The following is a 21,327-nucleotide window of genomic DNA, read 5'->3' as shown; positions in this document are numbered from 1 at the left end:
TCTTTGGGCAAGTACCCTTTGTGTGCCCCTCCTCTTTGCACTCAGTGCACCATATGTCCCCTTCGGTCCGACCGGTGCTTCTCATTGTTTTGAATTCCCTCCTCATTCCCTCCATGTCTTTCTGGAGTGCTTGCACCCGTTTGCCAGCCTTGCTGTCGCTGCTGCTTTCCTCGTCAGAGTCTTCATCATCGTCAAATGAGTATTTATTATTTTTCTTCTTCTTTGATGTTTTGTATTCACTCTCTAGGTCCATCGCCCTATTATAGGCGTCGTCATATGACATCGGGGGTACAATTTTCATCTTTTTTCGTAGGGAGGATTTCAATCCTTCAATGAACCATCGTTTCTTCAATCCCTCTGCTGGTTGGCTTTCTATTTTACCCAGCAATTCCTTCAGCCTCCTGCTGTATGCCCGTCCTATCTCCTTGGTACCTTGTTTGGTACTGTATATCTCCGTTACAATTTCATTGTCATCACGGAGCAACCGGAACTCCTCCATGAATTCCTTCTGTAGATTGGCCCACGTGGCCACTTTTTGCTTGTCCACATCGGAGTACCAATCTATGGCAACTCCACGTAATGTGGCTGGGAACTGCTGCACCCAGTCATCCTGGCGTTGCCCCTCGATCCCGCTGGGGCGCTGCCCCAGACCCCGCGGAGCGCTGCCCCTCGACCCCGCTGGGGGCACTGCCCCCAGACCCCCAGTTTATTTTTTGAGCTACAATACACTTTTTGACTTGGGCAAAAGGCATCAGAGAAGGCACGGTAAGTGTTGGGTTGTCCCGTACTGTGAGAAAGAAGCCTACAGCTAAGCATTGGCGGGGAAGCCATAAGCCGTAGAGGGAGACGGATTTGGAGGTTGCGAACAGAGTTTGAGGGAAGGCATTGCTAACACGCGAAGTCATACGACACCAGAGAGTTATTCAATTCAGTTATCAGCCTTTGAGGAGTGTGATGGAGGATTTGAGGTGTCTTGTAGCCTTTGTGACAGAGGGTTGTGGCCACCTCCAAGCATGAATGGTACGCTTTGAGGAACTTGGAGTATGTCTCGGCTGGACGTGAGGTTGCCTTGGTGGATGCAGAGAGGGCTCGGGAGGAGCTGACCACCAGGTTGGAAGTAGTAGTAGCGTGAGACATAGCTCAGCGTACCCATGAGTTGGATGTTGAGAGGGCAGTGCGGGTGGCTATCGAGGACAAATTGGCTAGGGAGACAATATCATTTGAGTAGCAGTTGGTGGAGGCTAAGACTGAAACGCGTGTTTTGCAGACAAGTTTGGTTTAGGCACAGGAGGACTTTGATGTCAGAAGAAGCAATAATGGTGAAATCCGCACTTGAGCATCGGATGGTAGCATAAAAGGGTTTTCAGGCGAGGACGTAGCAAGTGTATAAGTTCCGGGCTTGACTGGATTGGCGTCAGCAGTTCTGTTTAATGCCATCTCTATTTTGTATTAAGTTGTCCGGAGACGACTTCTTTTCTTTTGGGGGGGATGATGTTGGCGGCAATATTGTACACGGAAATAAAACTAGTTAATTAAGTTGTAATTGTTTTGGTTAGTTGGCAACCGAGGGGTGGCAGTTGCAGTACAACGGTTGGCGCTTGCACCCCCTCAGTATCTTTATATACTTCAGAATGTAACTTGCAACACAGAGAATTAGGAATGGAATAATATCTCTTATACTTGTCTGATATCTATGGCATATTTCTGCATTATGTACTTTATGTTTTAAGTTATTCACCCGAGAGGGCAAACGATGGCCTCTGAAAGTCGGACCTCCCACATTAGAAGTGTAAAAACATTTATGACAGAAAAGAGTTGTAAGAGGGGGTTGCACTTGTTAACCAACTTATGACATGTTATAAGACATCTTTCAATGGAGATAATGGAGTGCCAAATTTGGTGAGTGGATTATGACAAACCTATGGCGAGTGGAAGAAATAGGCTATTTGTAACCTATGGACTCATTTTGGAATTCAACTATTGGATTTTTAATTACGGATTTGAGAGGCACCACATTTTGGGTGGTTTCACCTTATTCCTAATTACCATTTGATGGTTTCATGTATTTCATCCCTTATTCATTGGGTGCTTGGAATAAAAAAATTTACAGTGGCTTTTGCAAGTGATGTTACACTCCTAGAATTACTCCATGTCTTTTGTTGGTGGTACTCCCATTAAAGTTTAGACCATACAAGTGTATTATAACCTTAGATTATTAAATAAAATATTGAGTTGCTTTAGAGTGTGCAACTTTTCTCTCGAAAGGGTTTTCCCCATGTAAGTTTTTATGTTATGGTATGTCGTTTTTGTGTTTATTTCCTTGTAATTGCAAAGTTTTAATTTTTTTTTCACATCTTCTCTCATAGATTTGTGTAGGAAGTATATTCCACACCATTGTTTCCTTACATTTTTGTTGAGCAAAACTAGGGTCTAAGCTGAAAAATATTCTAGTAGCCTATGTTTTTCTGCCAACCATTCCACCTTTAAAACTCAACCCATTGGACAATCTAAGGGTTTATACAACCTTCTTTATCAAAGTAATTGGGAGAAACAGTACAAGTACCGTAGAAGACAATTTTACTAAAGAATGCAGGGTTGTCTAAGCTAAGAGTCTTTTCCTCACCGATCAAGAACATGAAATAGAAGATGAAGAGATTGTAGTTGAGAATCTAATCAATTGCAACCTATTCCCACCAAAACCTAATCTAAGCCTTTTCGTTTGAGTTGGATCAACAATGTCGCCAACCATACCTATGTACAATGACTCACAAACACTTTTGCCAATGGGCCCTATAATGATACAATTCATGTGATTGCACTCCACTTGATTGGTCATAGCTACTTATGAATGCCCTTACTAGTTTGATTGGCATGTCATCAATCATGGGTGAAACAACAAATATAAGATTCAGATGGATCTATTAGTAATTGGTAGAAACATTGCAAGTAAAATAGAAGGGGCAATTGTACTAAAGAATGCAGGGTTGTCCAAGCTAAGAGTCCTTTCCTCAGCGATCAAGAACATGAAATAGAAGATGAAGAGATTGTAGTTGAGAACCTAATCAATTGCAACCTATTCCCACCAAAACCTAACCTAAGCCTTTTCATTTGGATTGGATCAACAATGTTTCCAATCAAACCTATGTGCAACAACAATTTGCAAACACTTTTGCCATTGGGCTCTATAATACAATTCACGTGATGCCACTCCACTTGATTGGTCATAGCCATTTGTGAATGCAGTTACTAGTTTGATTGACATGTCATTCATGATGGGTGACACGACACATATAAGATTTAGATGGATGGCTGAGCATATAAAATAACTTCCCTTGTTTTTACAAGCTCTTTAGTTTCAAGCAAATCAGCAATGAAAAAGGGTAATAACCAGAAGTTGTTAGTCATGTGTGTCATCAAAAAAGCAAAAGCAGAAAACTTGGGTAAACTCTTCCAAGTACTAAGGTGCAATGTCCCCTTTAGGGAGGATACTAAATCTTGCCCAATATACTTGTAGAATTATTGCAGGTTATTTATTTCCAGTCTGCTGTGGTAGTTTGGACAGATTCAATTCGATGTTGTTTCCCTCTTTACATGCACATGTCTGCTGTTTATATCAATCTGATCTGCTGCCTATACTCAGATATGTGTGTGTGTGTGTGAGTGAGAATCCTTTCTATTCCATCCAGTGAGTGTGTGTGTGTGTGTGAGTGAGTGAGAGAGAGAGAGAGAGTGAGAGAGAATCCTCTCTATTCCATCCAGTCTGTGTGTGTGTGTGTGTGTGTGTGTGTGAGAGAGAGAGAGAGAGAGAGAGAGAGAGAATCCTCTCTATTCCATCCAGTGTGTGTGTGTGTGTGAATCCTCTCTATTCCATCCAGTCTGATTGTCTGGTTATTGATTTAATGTTTCCTCTTCTTTTCCTTTGATGCCTGCTTTATTATTGTTTGCAAATTTGCATTTGTGTTCTGATCTCTTTGATAAATGTTCATATCATTCTTCCAGATTTTCTTATAATTCTGATTTAGGTCTGTTCCTAAATCTGCTTTTAATGCTTCAGATATTTTGTTCTATTCCATGGATCCTTCCTTCTCAAATGAAAATTCCTCCACTTTATATCCTCCAATGTGAGGGAGAGTCACACTTCTTCTTAAAGGTCACAACCTTTCACAATTACCACCCTTCGAAAGGGTCACAACCTTTCATCAGTGCTGCCCCTTTGAAAGAGTCACTTCCTTATCTTCATCCCATTAATGCTTCCTTAATTCCTTTGCTCCCTTCTTTCTTTCTTTTTTGCTTTTCTCCCCAAATGAAGACCTCTTCTCTCTCTTTTATATCTCATGTTTGAGGGAGTCACAACTTTTCATTTCACCATGCCTTTTGACCATTCATTAAACTAAACTAACTTCTAATTATATTAATTTCTATTTTTATTCTTTTATATTTTAAATTGTTATTATTTATTAATAAATCCTATTTCAACAAGGGGACATTACATAAGGTCTTTCTTGATGCATATTCTAATGTTTTTTACGAACCTTAGGCCTTTTCAACCCATTCAACACAACTTTTATTTGGTTCCAATTTCTTCGCTACCAAACTTTCTTGTATATCGTGCAATACCTATTGAAACCATAGAAATAGAGAAGCAGTTACTTTCTTGATGATGGTAATACCCATCCTAGCACTTATCCTTGTCATTCTCCTATCTTGATTATGCCCAAGAAAGATACAAATGAATGGAGATTGTGCATTGACTATTGGGTGTTTAACAAGATTACCATGAAATCTTCCATCTAGCATCTAGGTTTTGTAATTGACCACATGTTATCAATGCAGATTCAGTCATGGATTGCTCCACTTAATTAAACAGTACAAATATGAAGATTCCATAGAAAATTCATTAAGCACATCTTTCACATTGCTAGACCACTTCATCAACTCTGCAATCATAAGAATTTCTCATAGAATATAGCAGCTACAAAAGCATTTCAGCAACTGAAGGATGCCCTTTGCTGCATTCCAGTGCTTTCTCTTCGTTGCAGCAGCCTTTTAATATAGAATCAGATGCCTCACACTATGCTATAGGTGTCATTTTTAATCAGGTAGGCCACCCAATTGCATATCATTTAGAAACACTTTTAAAAGTAAACAGACATACAACACATATGGCAAGATTCTATACATCAGTTCAAAACACTCAAATGATGGAGATGCTACACTCTTGGTAAGGAATCAATTCTTCATATTTAGCCCCCATATGTTTCTGAATTCATAATCCAAGATTCAAGAACAAACGTAATGTTCCTTTTTGGGATATTCCTGATTTTTGCCCTAAAACAACAATTCCAAATTAAGATGAGAGTTGCAATATATTTATAAATATAATTTTATCAAAAATGAAGAATTTTTATTATAATATTCAACTTATAATTCTGTGAATAATTTAGAAGATAGAATTTATCTTGATTTTCTGCAATAATTTTCCTTAAGACTGTCTTGTTAAAGATCAATAAATCATAGCACAATACTCAATTGATTGAGTCATGAATTCTCTGTAAATACCTTGCAAATCGGCTGAGTTAAAAGACTTTGTCTGACGAAACCAAGAACCCCATCCCTAGTTTGTTAAAGGTAAGATAAAACCCCATCCCTCCAAACCATAGCCCACCCTGTGGGCATGGACCCTGTCCGGTTTGCAAGTACTAACTAGAATTTTAAACCAACATCTTGATGCATTTGCTAGATTGTTGTTGATTGCCTGATTTCTCTTTATTTTCATTTCTTGAAGGATAGATTAGTGGATGCTGAAATAATACTTGAAGGAATCGATGCTTGAATAATTGATGTATTAATGATTGATATTTGAATGATTTGATGCTAGAGTGGTTGATGCTTGAATGGTGATGTTTGAATGATGGATGTTGTATGATTGATTGATTGTTTGCTTGATTCCTTTATTCCCAATTGATGATTGATGGATGATTGAATGATTTCCTTTGATGGATTCATGACTGGTGATTAAATGATTGCTGATTTATGTATTGGTGAGTGATGATTGAATGAATGCTGGTTTGATATATTTGTGAATGATGATTGAATGAATGCTGAATTGATAGAGTGATGATTGAATCCTTTGAATGATCTATCCTTTATATTTTATTAGTGAAAGAGCCACCATCTTTCACAAGAATTGGGTCACCACCCTTCATTGCTGCCTTTCAAGAAGAATAAATTATTTTTCCAAATCTCTTGGATTCCTTTATTGCCGAGTGTCATTCTGAATTTCTGCTCTAGATTGTTATGACCTGAATTGATTTTGTTGATGTGTTTTTTATGCACATGCGAACACAAAATAAAATACCCAAAAGTATCTTATCCTCTCTTGAACAAAGTTTCTCAAATGCTGAAGATTGGCTTAAGGATCACTTGAGATAACTCCAAGGTTCTGGTATGTCGTGTCACAACGTGTGGATAAGCTTGTTGGTTAATGTGATTTCTGGTCTCACAAGGGGACTTACGTTGAATTGTCGAATGCTTGAATCGCTAGAACTTGATCATCTGATGTTGCCATATAGTGATGCCTTTTGATCCTAAACTAACTTGAGTTTTAAAAGAAAAAGGGCAAAAGATGAAGGGTTGAGAGAGTCTATTCTAATCCTAAGAATGCAAGAAGATGGGTGAATGGTTAGATGGAATCCTACTGGGCGAGGTCTCACCATCAACTTGAACAATTTGACACAAGCTTAGTGCAATCTTCTAAGGACAATTCAAAGATGTTCAAATCATTATCATCGAACATTGCTCACCATTCAAGTTAATGCATAAACAAATGGACGCATAACAATTTGAAGTTAAGCTCATATCACTCCAGTTGACTACGCAAGGCACACTTACAATCAGCAAGAGGCTAGTGGTATGGACTAAACGGATTCCACACAAATACATTCAACAAATTCCTCCACTCAATCTAATCAACATGAAAGCAAATTGAGAAGTAAGGATCATGCGAGTTGTTGAAGTAACAAATCAAATTCACCATAACTTCAATGAAATCAATCTGCTCTTTACAACAAGGTTTGGCCACAATCTTTGCCTTCTCCTAATCTAACTTCTATTCTAATCTAGCTATTCTTCTAAAACTATCTATTTGCTAGTTATTCACTATTAACCTTTACAAATGAGAGATTTGAGCCTTTTATAATGCTCTCAATACAATTCAATGGCTTTGATCAATTTGAGATCAATGGTCGAGATTTTACAATGAAAACCCTAATTAGGGTTTGTTACAACAAACTCAATTTGGCCAATGAAATAATTGCAACACTTTGACACATGTCTTCTCTGGAACATTCGACCAATAGATGATAGGGGCAGGTGTCTCGAAGTTTGTTCCATCACGGGTGAGTCGGGTACATCGAATCTGGACATGTTGAGGTGGAATTCCTCTGATTGGTGGGATGATGATTGGGATGGTGACTAGGATTCAACCTTTAACTTGCACTTTGTAGGCTTGATAGATCATCATAAAGGAATATTGAACTCAACATTGTCTAGCTTCCGTGATGATAATGATCTTCTAACTTTAATTAACTCTTCTAAAACTATACTCTTGAGGTCTTCAATAATGGAGGTGCAAGATATAGATCTTAGTTTCAAAATATTGAAGTTACCTTAGAATGAACTTTTGATGTCACCACTGTCTCTCTCCTTTGGAATTCCTTCTCTTGTGACTCCCTTCATGTTGTTGATGTTGTGGATCATGCTTTTGTGTAAATGAATGCATCTTGTGTAATCACCTTCTTGTATTTGTCTATGAAGTACCCTTGAGGATATCTTCCTTGCATCTTAATCTTGATGTTGAAATTTGATCCTCGAGCGACTTGTTTCATTCCTCCAATGCGATCTCCTTGATTTCTTTCTTCATCTCTTGCATAACAAACAAGCAAGCATCAAACACATATGATATTCCTTCTATTATAACCTCCTAGTTTGATGCAATTATGTGATTTCAAGTGATTTGCAGGTTTAACAAGGGCATTTATAGAGGAGGTCATTCCTTGGTTTGAGCAAATTTGTTGTCTCCTTGATGAATTCGCTTCTCCCTTTGTGAATTTTACTGTCACTATTGATTGGAGTTGCTGCTTCTGGATCAGATTTGATGTCGATGCTTGACTGAATTTGCTGTAGATGATGATTGAACTCACTGCCTTGCTGATAAAATTCGCTAATCTGCTCTTGAAGTTCGCTGATTAGAAAGAGGAGTTGGATTTAATTGGTGTTTGACATGATTGCTTGAGCTTCCTCTTATAGGTGATTAGGGGAAGATTGTGTCTTTTCCCATATAGGCCGACTTAGTGTAATAAAATAAAATTAGTAAATCCTTTCAAGCTGGCTGACTTACTATTAGACTATTCACAAAATTCGCTTCGCTCATCTATCTTAATCCCTGAAGTTCGCTCAACTAGGGTAATTTGTAAAGTTCGTTCATGACATTCGTTCTTAGGTGCTTGGACATTGAATTCGCTCATCTCCCTTTAATCATGAAGTTTGCTCATATGCATGGATTCTTGAAGTTCGCTGATGTGCATTGATTTTTGAAGTTAGCTGATGTGCATTGATTTTTGAAGTTCACTCATGTCATTCAATTCCTGAAGTTTGCTCATGTCATTGAGTTTATGAAGTTCACTTCAAATTTAATCAATTCAAGGTAAATGTTTTCAAATCCCTTTCACTCCACTATCAACATGAACTTCGCTCATCTACCCTAAATCATGAAGTTCGTTCATGTGGACTGATTCCTGAAGTTCAATATGAAATTCGCTCATATGGGCTGATTCCTGAAGTTCGCTCATGTGCTTTCATCCTTGAAGTTCGCTCATGTAGTGGAGTTCATGAAGTTTGCTCATGTATCATGAATCTTGAAGTAGCCCTCTAACTTACCTTTCATCATTCAAATTCAAGTTGTTCTCTGTTAAGACATCAAATTGGCACAAGGAAATGATCTATTGGCTGTTTGGCATCCTGTTTTGAGTAAATGAAACAAATTCGCTCTTCTCCTTCAACTCCCGAAGTTTGCTCATCCTCATCAAATCTTGAAGTTCGCTCATGTACTCCATTTCCTGAAGTTCGTTCATGTGGCTTCAAATGTGAAGTTCGCTGATGTAGTCCAATTTGTGAAATTCGCTCATCTTCTTCAGTTCATGAAGTTATCTCCAAATTGGATCAGCTCGAGTGTGAAGTTCGCTGATGTAGTCCAATTTGTGAAATTCGCTCATCTTCTTCAGTTCATGAAGTTATCTCCAAATTGGATCAGCTCGAGGTAAATGTTCTCAAATCTCCTTTACTCCTCTCCTTCAAACATGAATTTCGCTCTCCTCCTTCAAATCATGAATTTCGCTCATCTACTTCATTTATGAAGTGCACTCATCTATGGTGATTTGTGAAGTGCGCTCCTATGCCTCCAAACATGAAGTGCGCTCTAGTTAACATGTTCATGAAATTCGCTCATCTCTTCCTATTCGTGAAGTTCGCTCATCTGTGCCAATTTGTGAAGTGCGCTCATCTATGGGGCTGAACATGAAGTTCACTCTCATAGGGCTGAAGATGAAGTTCGCTCTCATAGGCCCGAACACGAAGTTACCCACTAACTTTCTCTTCAAACACTTAGTCGGATTTTTGAGGGAGCTTTACCATGTCATTTCTTGATCGGGTTTCTAAGCCACCTTTGCAATTTGACACTTTGATCAGCTAATTTGAATGTCTTTGCATCTCCCCATTTAATCAGCTAACTTAGGCAGCTTTGCAAACATGATAGGCCAGATTAGGGGACCTTTGCAAATCAAAACATGATCGGTGAAATTGAAAACCTTCAAAGCTTTGTCAACTAACTGGCCTGGTATGTCACACTTTCAAAGGCACAAAATCATTTCCAATGAAGCCACCTTGATTGGACTTGGATAACCACTGAAACGATTCAAGTCTCAGATCTGAACTTTATATTGCCACCTTGGAGGTCAAACTGGTTGAAGAGTGACAAATTCACTGCCCTTTCAATCACTGTTGAAGTATCAAAACTCAATATCGTGGTCCTTCAAGCCTGAGTTCAAAACAAAATCTCCTTGATCATATATCGGTGAGTGAATCAGGTTGCCTTTGTGGTGATCTCTGATGATTATAATGCCAAACTGAATTCATTGAAGTAAAAGATCAAGATTGCTGCCTCAAAATTATCAGAATTTGATCAATATCACAGTTGCTGCTGTATGCACTAGCTGGGCGATCCTCAGTGAATGTCCTCAAAAAAATGATTTCACCACCTTTGAAGCGAATCTTCCATTGTGAACTTGGAGATTTGGATTAAATTTACAGTGAAATGTGCTTTATATTCTCCATCCTAAAGTTTTAGTGGAGCCCAAATATGCCACGGGTTATGTATGTGAAGCGGGAGGGTTATGTAGGTGAAGCGGGTTAGGATATAGGAATGGGTGGAAGGAAGGGTAGATGGAGAATAGAAAGGTAGGTGGGTAGAGGATATTAAGCGAAATGGAAGACAGCGAGGAGAAGTGAAAATGGTGGTGGCGACGGTGAGGAATGGAAAAGGAAGTGATCGGATTTGGGCACCCACTGATAGGACTGGGAGAAGTGGAAGGGATTATGCCTTGGTTGGGAAAAGGGAATGTTGAACCTTACTTCATCTCAAAGAGAGAGACTTGGCCAGCTTTCGAGCAAACACATGTCTTACAAATGAAAGGCTAATAGCAAAGACTTGACAACTACCAACAACTAAGCTAAGATAACTAACCTAGAAAGCAAAAAAAGTGGGGGTCCCCATTTGCAATGGGGCGATGTGTGAATACCTCAATACAGATTCCTCTCTAAATGATTTGATCTCCTTTTTGTATCTTAAAAATGGGAGGGAGTCACACCTCTTCACTATAGCCTTTGCAAGGGATACATCCTTTCATAATGAATCTCTGCCCTATAATGCCTTTTAAGTGATTGTTGGTAATTATATACGCTTTAATCATAGTCGTCCCCTTTAGAATAAATCACTGCCTTCTTTTATTTCTTTTGTTCTTGGTTGATCCTCTTATTGAATTGCTATATTTATTTTATTTTATTGCCTAGGTTTAATTGCTATTAAAGTTGATATCTGTTTTGTGAAGGCTAGGCTTTATGGAAGGGGCATGACAACAAAGGTACCTTTAATGGGCTTCTTGCGTTCAACAGTATCATTTTGTCTTTAAGTTAAAAAGGGGACTGCTAATAGTGTTGTGATTTTGTTGATACTAGATTTGTTGCATGTAAGACTAGAAATCACTTTTTTCTTCATATTACACTTTGGGCCAACTATCATTCTCTCTCAGTCATTAAACAGGCCTGCTCTGCATCATATAATGGTAAGTGTGGCTACTTGAAGACTATGCAACATTTAGAATATTTCTATTGACCTTATATGAAGAAGCATGTGGAAGACTTTATTAGAATGTGTTCATCATACGGCCAATCTAAGCCTTCTAATAGAGATCTTTATTTATATCAGCCACTTTCTGTTCATTCTCTAGGCCTTGGGAATACATCTCCATGGACTTTATTAATGTACTACCTACTACTTTTAGGAAGAATGATTGTATTTGTTGTTATATGTCAGTTGCCTAAGATGGCTGTCTTTATTCGGTGCAAAAAAATTACAGAGGCTTACAAAGAAATTCAATTGCTTTACCAGCACATATGATGTCATTTGTCTTACCACTCACTATTATTTTTTATTGTGATTCCGAATTTCCTAGTCATTCTAGAAAACTTTGTGGAAGCTTTTAGGTTGTCAAAAGAATATTCTCAATCCTTTTATACACAAAATAATGTCAGACTGAAGTTGTAAACCACTGCTTGGTTTATGCTCACTGCATCTATCGTCATCAAAATAAGCAGTTGGACATTAACTCTATGTGCAGCAGTGTAGTTAAAAATTTAAAATAGAGAAATTCATGTGTCTGCAAGGATTCTCTATATGAAGTCTGTTGTGGATCCTAGTGTTTCCAGTATTCTATAAATGTCAACTCCTTTCCCCCTATAAGATCCCAGTAGTTCTTCCCACAACTTCTTCAACTCGTCGTAAAAAGGTGCAAGATAAGGCATATTCTTTTATTCTGCAATTGGCCGAAATCCATGCATAGGTTCATGATATGTAATTGAAGACTTGAGAAAAATAGAAACGACGTCACAATTGACAGAGTTTCTCCACATTTTCAGGTTGATGACAATGTTTATCTCTATTTGAACATGCAAAGATTTAGATCTCAGCAACATTATAAGCTTAAACCTATTTGGTATGGGCCCTATACAACTTTGCGGAAGATTGGGGAAAATACTTTTAGGTTGGTTGTTCCCTCTCAACTTGGTGTCCATGATGCGAGCCAACATAAGATTTACATGGCACCACATTTGGAGGAAGAGATTGTTATATCTCATCTAAGGAGACCATTCCGGATTTTAGACTCCTTTCAATGAAATTACTCTTCTTGATGTCTGGCAACACAACACGTGGCACCATTCCATGACCACTTACTTGGCCAAAAAGGATCTTTGTCAGCTCAAGCTCAATGGATATTCCAATCATCGTTTGAGCAGAACTTTCCACTAAACAGGGAGGAAACAATGAGGCATGGTCACATGCACTATTATGTATTTTAATTTTGTATTTTGTTTCACACATATCTCTATATATCGACCTTTCTATACAACTTCCTTTTTCTAAAAGCAATTATACATGTCTTCTCCTAAGAAATTTCCCTTCCACTAGAAGATACCTTTTCTTTTTCTTCTATTAGAAGCTTCCTTTTTAGTAGAAGCTTCTTTGAATGTCATCGTAGTCTGTAAATACTTCATATACTAGGAATCATCATGTACAGTTGCATTCAGTTCCAATTCCCTTCGTGTTCTTTTTCTTGCTTGGAACTGTTTTGATGTCAGCACGATGGTGCCCTCTTTATGGGCTATAATAGTCATTTCTCCTTTTAATTTTGTGCAATTTAGTTTTATTTATATTATTTTTCAAGTGATATTGCAAATCTAATTTAAAAATCACCCAATTGTAGTGTTAGTGTATGCTGCAATTCACTACATTGTTACTTGAAGCAGCTAATGTATTCCATGCTTCATTCTCTACTATAATGCTTTACAAGCTTATTGAAATGTAATCTGAACTAGTTTTGTGGATACTTTTCAAAACATTCGCTATTTAGAGCAGAAAAATTAAAGCAGCTGGGAGATTTTGTAGTTTGTTTGAGCTGAACAAAATTCGTGACTTAGGTTTTAGTATGAATTTGTGAGAATTCGTAGGTATCATAGGTAATGGAAATAGTGTATACATAGAACTACAACTATATACTCTAAAAGGGAGAGAGTACGTATTATCTATAATAAAGACTATTTTAGGCCACAGTATATGTCATTGGAGATTAAATGAATCTGCCATAGTTCTTGGGTATTACTTGGTGCAGAGGATCGCTTGGCCACATCGTGATGCTTCTTAGGGACTCCAAAACAACATATGGAGGTCAACTATTATTGATGTTATAGAAAACAGGACCAAGGAAGTATTATATGATTTCACTAAGTGGCAAGTGGCAGAAACTTGGAAGCCAAAGTCATGCTTTATGCATAATGAGGAGGCAATCCTGGTAACATTTGATGATCAGGTTATAAAAGTACCATATGCTTTTGAGGCCATGCAATGAACTTGGCTTCTTGTTACAGCAGGTTTGAGCGGTAAGTTAAGCATTAAAGTTGACAACTAATTTTCTCACTTAAAAATATAGCAACTCAATATAACCTTTGTTAGTGAATCTCATATAACAATTAATAGCCAGATTCTTGTAAGTTCCACTATATTAGTGGGATCAGATCATGTCAATATTTTCATCTTGAAGTTAATTTATAATACTAATATTTAGATGAAATATTTTATTTTATTTGCTTGTCGTTTTACTTCTTGATTTGATTTCCAGGTCCAAGGTTATGATTTTGGGTTTTCTAATAATAGAATTTTCTCTCACTTGTTTCAGTTCATTCTTGGAGATGGAGAAAACATGTGTGACTTCACTTATGTTGAAAATGTTTCCTATGCACACATCTGTGCAGAGAAAGCACTGGATTCTGCAACATCTGATGCAGCAGGAAAGGTATATACATTTTATAACTAATTCCATTTATCATAAACATGAATGAATCGTATAATTTTGGTCCAATTTAAAATGTTATAAATATTTTCTAATCGCTTGTCTACTGTTGGAAAACTAACAAACTAAATTTTTTTTCCTTTTATGTATATGCAGGCTTTTTTTATAACCAATATGGAGCCAATAAAACTATGGGAATTCCTCTCATTGATACTAGAGAGATTGGGGTATCAAAGGTACCAAAATTTGGAAAAAATGTTCACTTCCATTTTCTCTTTACTTGAAATATTCAATATTCCAGGAGCAAGGGAAACAACAGTTGACCCAATCAGTATACAACAATTTTTCCCAATAAATAATTCATCTCTTGTATTAATCTATGAATAATGTTGTCATTATAATTTGAGTTGCAAGATGTAGCTTTGAACTTCTAATTCTGCTAGTGGAGATATATCTCCGTGCCTTATAACTACTAAATTGGTAATATGACCTGGTGGAGATATATCTCCGTGCATTATAACTACTAAATTGGTAATAAGACTTATATTTGATACAAAAATCAGAAATTAATATAGCAGAATATGCCATCTTAACTTATTTGATTTCAAGGAAGAATAATAAAATGTGATATCATCCATGAACAATCTAAGTTACAGCTATGCATAAGTAAAAGACCAAAGAGTGCCAATAGTTGCTATTCCAGTCAATTTTATCTGTCTCGAGGATATTCTAACATGCATAGATCATTCAAGAAAATCAACAAATAGTAATGTCACCTTTTGAGTGCTAGTGACCCTTTTCAGATGCTAGCAACCTCCTAGTGCCACTAGTGACCTCATCTAGACATTGGTGTTCAGAGAGGGGGGTGTCGATGTCCTTCTAGGGGCATTGATGACTTTCTAGGGGTGTTAGTGGCCTTGTGGGGGCACCAGTCACCTTTTTTAGGCATTGGTGTTTTGTTGCAAATACTCATGTTGAATGTCTAATGTAACCTATAACTCCCTTGCATGTAATGTCCCCTTCCTAATTTGCCCTGGAATTTTCCCTAGAATCACAATTGCTAGGGTTACATCTTACCAAGTAAAATATCTCTTTAAATAATGTGATCTTGAATTTGAATCCTGATTCTGAATTAGAGTCTGATTTGTATGTGGGATTGTTGACGTGTATTTTGTACACTATCAAACACAGAATAAAATACCCAAGGGTACCTTATCCTCTCTTGAGTAAAGCCTCTGATTGCTGAAGATGTCGCGAAAAAGGATCAATCAGGATGACTCCAAGGTTCTTCGATGTAGGGTCTCTACGTGTGGATAAGCACCAGTGGTCGTTGTGAATGCTGTTTCATCAAGGGGGCTTACGTTTCCGAATTGTAGGAACAAAATTTCCTAAAACTAACAAGTTCTCAAAAAGATCAAAAGATAGGGTTTGCAAGAGATGAATTCTAATCTAATCCTAAGAATGACTCAATGTAGGCTAGACTTGGTAAGATTCTACCAATTTCAGTATTGCCAAGGAATTACAACTTTACTGGAATTGATGCGATCTTTTAAGGTGATTAGAGATTTTTCAAATCATCAAGAATTATAGACACTACCGTAAAGGTACATATCAATAGTTCAATAATAATTGAAGGTTCAAGCAATCCAAATATCTCCAGTTGACCACACAAGGCGTTCTTACAATTAGTAAGAAGCTAGTGGTTTGGAACATGAATCTCACCAAAGATCAAGCCCAACACTTAGTCCTTCAAACTAAAATGCTACTTCGATCGAGAATGACTCAAGAAAGTAAACAACCATGAAGATAGCCACAAGAATTGCAATAAAACACCATAGCTTCAATATTTTATTGATCTCAAAGCCAAAATAGACAACAATTGCTTGAAATTCTTTCTTCAATGCTCAATCTTGCTACAAAATAACTTTCTTCTCTCTAATATCTAATTGCTAATTATCTGACTATTTCTAATTACAAAATGAAAATGAGTGAGGGTATATATAGTATCCTCAATTACAATGAACGGCCCAGATCAAAAGAAGATCAACAGCTGAGATTCTGACACCTAAACCCTAATTAGGGTTTGTTACAAAAAGTTCCCTTTTTAGTTGAACATTATTAAATGCATAGCCAAATATTTAATTGGCACAAAAATCTAGGAAACATAGACCAATGATAATTAAGGTGCCACATCACCTACACCAACCTCTCTTCTAGAACCTTATTCCCTTTCCAATGTTCTTTCTTAGCATATGCAATGAATCTGTACACAATTCCTTCAATCTTAGCAATAGGAATCTCGAGAAGATTCCTCATTCGTTCCTCCAAGTGGATAACCTGATCAAAGGCCTTGAGAAGAGCCGTATCCCATCTAGGTTCGAGTTCTTTGATCTTCTCAATCAGGAGCATAGTAGCGAACATTAGATCCCGTTGCTCATCCGTGATGACATTCTCATCTTTGCAAAAGATGACCTTGACTCTTTCTTCCAACTCTTGAAGGTCCGCATCTGTCTCAACTTCGATCCTCCTGCCAAGAATGGTACACAACACTTCAAACACCTTGTCCTGAATTGGATGGATGACGCTTTCAACTTGATTGCATTTGGTGCTGATGTCCTCAAAAAGAACCTCTTTCATCTGGAGTAGAGTTGACCACTGAAGTAAATTATGAGCTCCTCCATCCATTATCTTTTCTTGTGCTAGGATCTTCCTTGGTGTTTGCCTGATTACTTGCAGAACAGGAATCATAACATCTCTAGTGTGAGCGAAAGCGGCTACCGTTATCATTAGGTTGTGGACGATCTCAAGGACCTGGATAGCTCGGTGAATTGTCTGCATCATTCTTGTTGCAAATTCAACGGCAACTGTGTGGGATTTGTCAATCCAAGAGCTCATAAGCTGAACCAAGCTCTTGACTCTCTCTGCCTCGCCAACTGATTCAAGGGGAAGTGCTTGCACAAGAGACACTGCTGGATCCTGACATCCCAAGGGCTGATTGAGATGGCTAAAGTAGCCTCTCCAAGCACCTCTCTCTCTCTCAAGCTTTCTATTCTTTTCCATTTCTTCCTTAAGCTTGTCTTTAAGTACTTCAAATGAATCGGTTGCCTCATCCAGTGCTTGCTCAGCCGTGAGTGGACCAAGCTCAAATGTTTCTACATCATACTCTTCTGCAAGAATTTCACCTTCATACTTGTCCACTACTAGTGTAGCTATCTGCAACTTCCTGGACCCTGTCTCATCTCTGATCATCTTGGACATCTTGGGGGCCTTCTTTTTCTCCGTTACTTCCTGAGAATTTCCTACAAGGCTCTCTAAGTCAATTACATTATCTTCATCCTCGATCACAATCACCCTTGTCAGTCTCTCCTTCAACCAATCTGGAATGGCAGATCTCGTCTCTCTAACTTGTATTTCTTTAGGCAATGGTTCGTCTTCTCGGAGAGGAGATGTCACTTCATCATCATTCTTGTCTTCATGTAGCTCATTGACTTGGGGAGATCGACTTGACGAATGCTGAGGTGCCTTCCCTTTCTCAGGTCTATCATTTTGTACCATTGACTCCATAGATTCATCCACCTCAGGCATCGTCATCTCTTGTCCTTCAACTTGACTTGTCCTTTTCTCATGTCGAGATGATGTACCTGATGAGCGATCTCGATTAGCCTCTTGCTTCTTCTTGGAGGGTTCCCTTTTCTCGAGTGTTTCTTTCCTCTTCGCGCCTCTAGGATGAGAATTGTCTTCACTTGCGCTTGCTCTTCCTTCTTCTGGTCTTTCCTCCAAAGTATAAGTCATTGGTACGTTCTGTTCTCTTAACTTTTGATGTTGTACATCCACCCATCTGCGAGTACATGACAAAACTGAAGCCATCAAAGCCCTCAAGTCTGTAATCTCAGGCTCGTTCCAATCTATCTTCACTGCCTTGTCTTCTCTGTCATAGGATGACTGGAGATGCCTGCCACTATCCTGAGCTTGATCGGCCACTCTGTAAATTTTGCATTTCCTGATGAAATCTAAAGGTAACCTGGAATGCATCTTTCGTTTCACTTCTAAATCACTTGAGAGATTCACCCAAAAGTCTTCTACCTGAAATTCGTGCTTGTACTTCCTACCATATGTCTCTTCTATATACCCATAAGGATCAAAATTCTCCCTTAAGGCAAAGAACGTGAATGAATATGAGGCCAACTCCCTCTCTGCATCATCCAAGGCTAGAGCATTAGGACATACCTCAATTGAATTCCCCAATATGATGGGCACGGGAACTCCATTTCTATGCCTGTGTCTGAATGCCTTCGCATAGTCTGCCAACTGCCTAGTCACCTCAAGTAGCACTATCTTGTCTGTCGGATACCTCGGCAACATGAAGGGAGGTGAAGGACACCCATGAACTCTGATATAAGTAAACTTTTGAAACTGGATGAACCAAGCACCATACCTCTTTATAAGTTCTTGTGCATCTTGAGATAGTTGGTTGTGAATCCCGCCTTGCAATATCCTAGTGATGTTCATCGTGAAGGTATCATTGACTAACTTGTAGTCAGCTCCTGGTGGATGATGCAAATGAACATAAGAATCACAAACTCTCACCTCTTCGGGTCCTCTTCCGATCACTCCTCTGTGAGGTAGTCCTGCATATTCGAAACTCCTGATCAAGGCATATATGACGTATGAGCTCATGTGAAATGACTTGGTAGGCTTTAGTCTTCTCAACTGCACGTCCAAGCAATGGCTAATAATTCTAGCCCAATGAATCGTTCCTTTCCCTTGAACTATCACTTGGATGAAGTAGAACATCCACTTCTCAAAATAGAAGGCTTGAGGAGCCCCTGTAACTCGATTGAGCAGAGTTATCAAATCTCTGTACTCTTCCTGGAAGTCAATCCTATGTGGTGTATTGGGAATCTTGCTCAGGCGAGGACGACTTTTGAGTAACCAATTCTTATTGATGATGCTCAAGCAAGTGTCTGGATCATCTTCATACATCGACTTGGCTCCTTCTAGACTTTTGTAAATCATATCTTTATGCTCTGGAAGATGGAAAGCTTCACTTATAGCCTCCTCCGAAAGGTATGCCAAAGTGTTCCCTTCCTTGGATACAATCGATCTTGATTGTGGGTCATAATGGCGAGCACACTCGATCATCAGCTCATGGCACTGGACTACTGGAGGGAAACCGGCCGCCTTGATGATGCCACTTTCAATTATTCTCTTTGCGACAGGTGATGGCTTGCCAATGTAAGGGACCTCTCAAAACTTCTTCACATTGAAGTTTCCCAAGTTGGTATCTCCAATGTTGCTCCACTTTGACATGATCTTGGTCTCCAATTCTTCATTCCTCTGATCTTCCTTCATGAGAGCTGGACGACTAGTGGATGCTCCTGCCTTTGGGGTCGCCATCTTGACACCTACACAACATTTCATAATGAGTAAAATATTTAAGAGAGTAGCAATGAAGATTCAAAAGGAAGACAAAAGATATTAATTAGGAAACTTCATGATAAATCTTGAGTTATCATTTCCTAATTAACTACGCCATTGTCAAAAACTTAAAGTTCAAAATTCAAAATTTCAACATTGGGACTAGGATGATCTCGCCATACCTCCACTTGAGAATTAATTCTAAAAAATGATGCAAAAATAAGGTGAATTTTGGCTAGGCGAAATGTAGATCAAAGTCCTCCTTTTAGCAAAATGTGCCTCCTTTAGTCTTCACAAGCATCAACTCCACCACCTTTAGCCTCCACACTTAAGACAAATTCGCTCCAAATAGACCAGATTTCGCACTTCCTTCTTGCTCCTCAAATCGCACTTGAAGTAATGGATGAATGATTGTTTAAAATTGCTCAAAATACCCCTATTATATAGGGCGTTCATCACTTCATCTCCCCATAGGCCGACTTGGCAAAATAGGCCAAAAAATAAATAAAATTGCAAAAAAACAAGAGGCCGACTAAATAAAATAGATAAAAATAATACCTCAAGCGCTCTATTTTCAATTTTAATTTAATAAAAATTAATTTTAAATGCCTTGATAATAAAAAATTGATTTTTTGAGGCTCAAAATTAATTTATTAAATGCCATGCGCCCTTTATTAAATGCCAATTAAATTAATTTTTTCAAATATTTCGAAGTTGATGATTTTGGCATATAATGCGATTTGGAGGATGTCAACGTTGGGATATGGCAAAAAATAATGAATGCCAATGACTTCGCTCTGGTCCCTTGGAGAGGGACAGGGGCACTTTTCTCAATCTAGGCCTTGCATTCCTCATTTTCACGTTCAAAACTTCATCTAGGCATTTTAAAATGGCATTTTCAATTGGAGTCTTGAGTTTAATTCACTTGATTTTTTAGAAAGGACGTGCCTTATAACATTTTCGCCCTGGACCCTGGGTGAGGGACAGGAGCGCCTTTCACTTTTGCTCTTATTTCTTCGTCCTTCATTTGTCGATTTCTCGTTGTGGAGTGAGCAATGATCTATTTCACTTGTTCCATGCATGCTTAACTCGTTTCTGCAAGGCAAAATAAGCTCTCCCAAGATTTTCGCCCTGGTCCTCCAGTGAAGGACAGGAGCACTTTTTCATTTTTAGGCTAGGATTCTCAAATTTTGAAGTCAAATCTTTGTTCACCATGCCTTAGAAGATCCTTCCCATCTCGCACAACCTTGCCTTAGCATAATCTCGGAGGGAAATTGTTGATTTTATAAAAATCGCCCTGGTCCTTCAGTGAGGGACAGGAGCACTTTTGAGTCCTTGTGCAAATTCTTGATCACATTAATCTTCAAATTACCCTCAAGGCGTAGAACATCATTCCCCATTCCTTCTTGAGTCCTGGAAACAAAAATAGCATTTCAAAATGTAAGGCAAATGGGCATATTTGGAAATTTCGCCCTGGTCCCTTGGAGAGGGACAGGAGCACTTTTGCCAATTGTCGTCAAAATTTGCAACTCTTGCATCTCAATTCCACCTCGAAGCATTTTAAACATCATTTCAAACTTGCGCCTTGGCCTAGGTTTGTCCAAAATTGGAGAGGAGAGCAAGATAACATGTTTTTCGCCCTGATCCCTTGGAGAGGGACAGGAGCACTTTTGCAATTTCAAGCTTATCCTCCCTTTGCTAGCTTTCCAAATTATCTTCAATGGGCTAATCA

At 38.4% G+C, this 21,327-nt stretch overlaps 1 protein-coding gene across 1 annotated transcript in view; it reads left to right on the top strand.

Moving 5' to 3' along the window:
- LOC131064142 (3beta-hydroxysteroid-dehydrogenase/decarboxylase) overlaps positions 1–21,327 on the top strand; it is a 43,869-nt gene that overhangs the window by 7,905 nt on the left and 14,637 nt on the right. Inside the window, exons 5-6 of the mRNA XM_057998167.2 lie at positions 14,064–14,180; positions 14,334–14,413. Of these exons, the coding sequence (XP_057854150.2) occupies positions 14,064–14,180; positions 14,334–14,413 (197 nt within the window). The remainder of the gene's footprint in view (positions 1–14,063; positions 14,181–14,333; positions 14,414–21,327) is intronic.

This window comes from Cryptomeria japonica, chromosome 3 (assembly GCF_030272615.1).
Source record: "Cryptomeria japonica chromosome 3, Sugi_1.0, whole genome shotgun sequence".
NCBI lineage: Eukaryota > Viridiplantae > Streptophyta > Pinopsida > Cupressales > Cupressaceae > Cryptomeria > Cryptomeria japonica.
The sequence above is the reverse complement of the archived record's forward strand: the minus strand, read 5'-3'. Positions and strand labels throughout refer to the sequence as shown.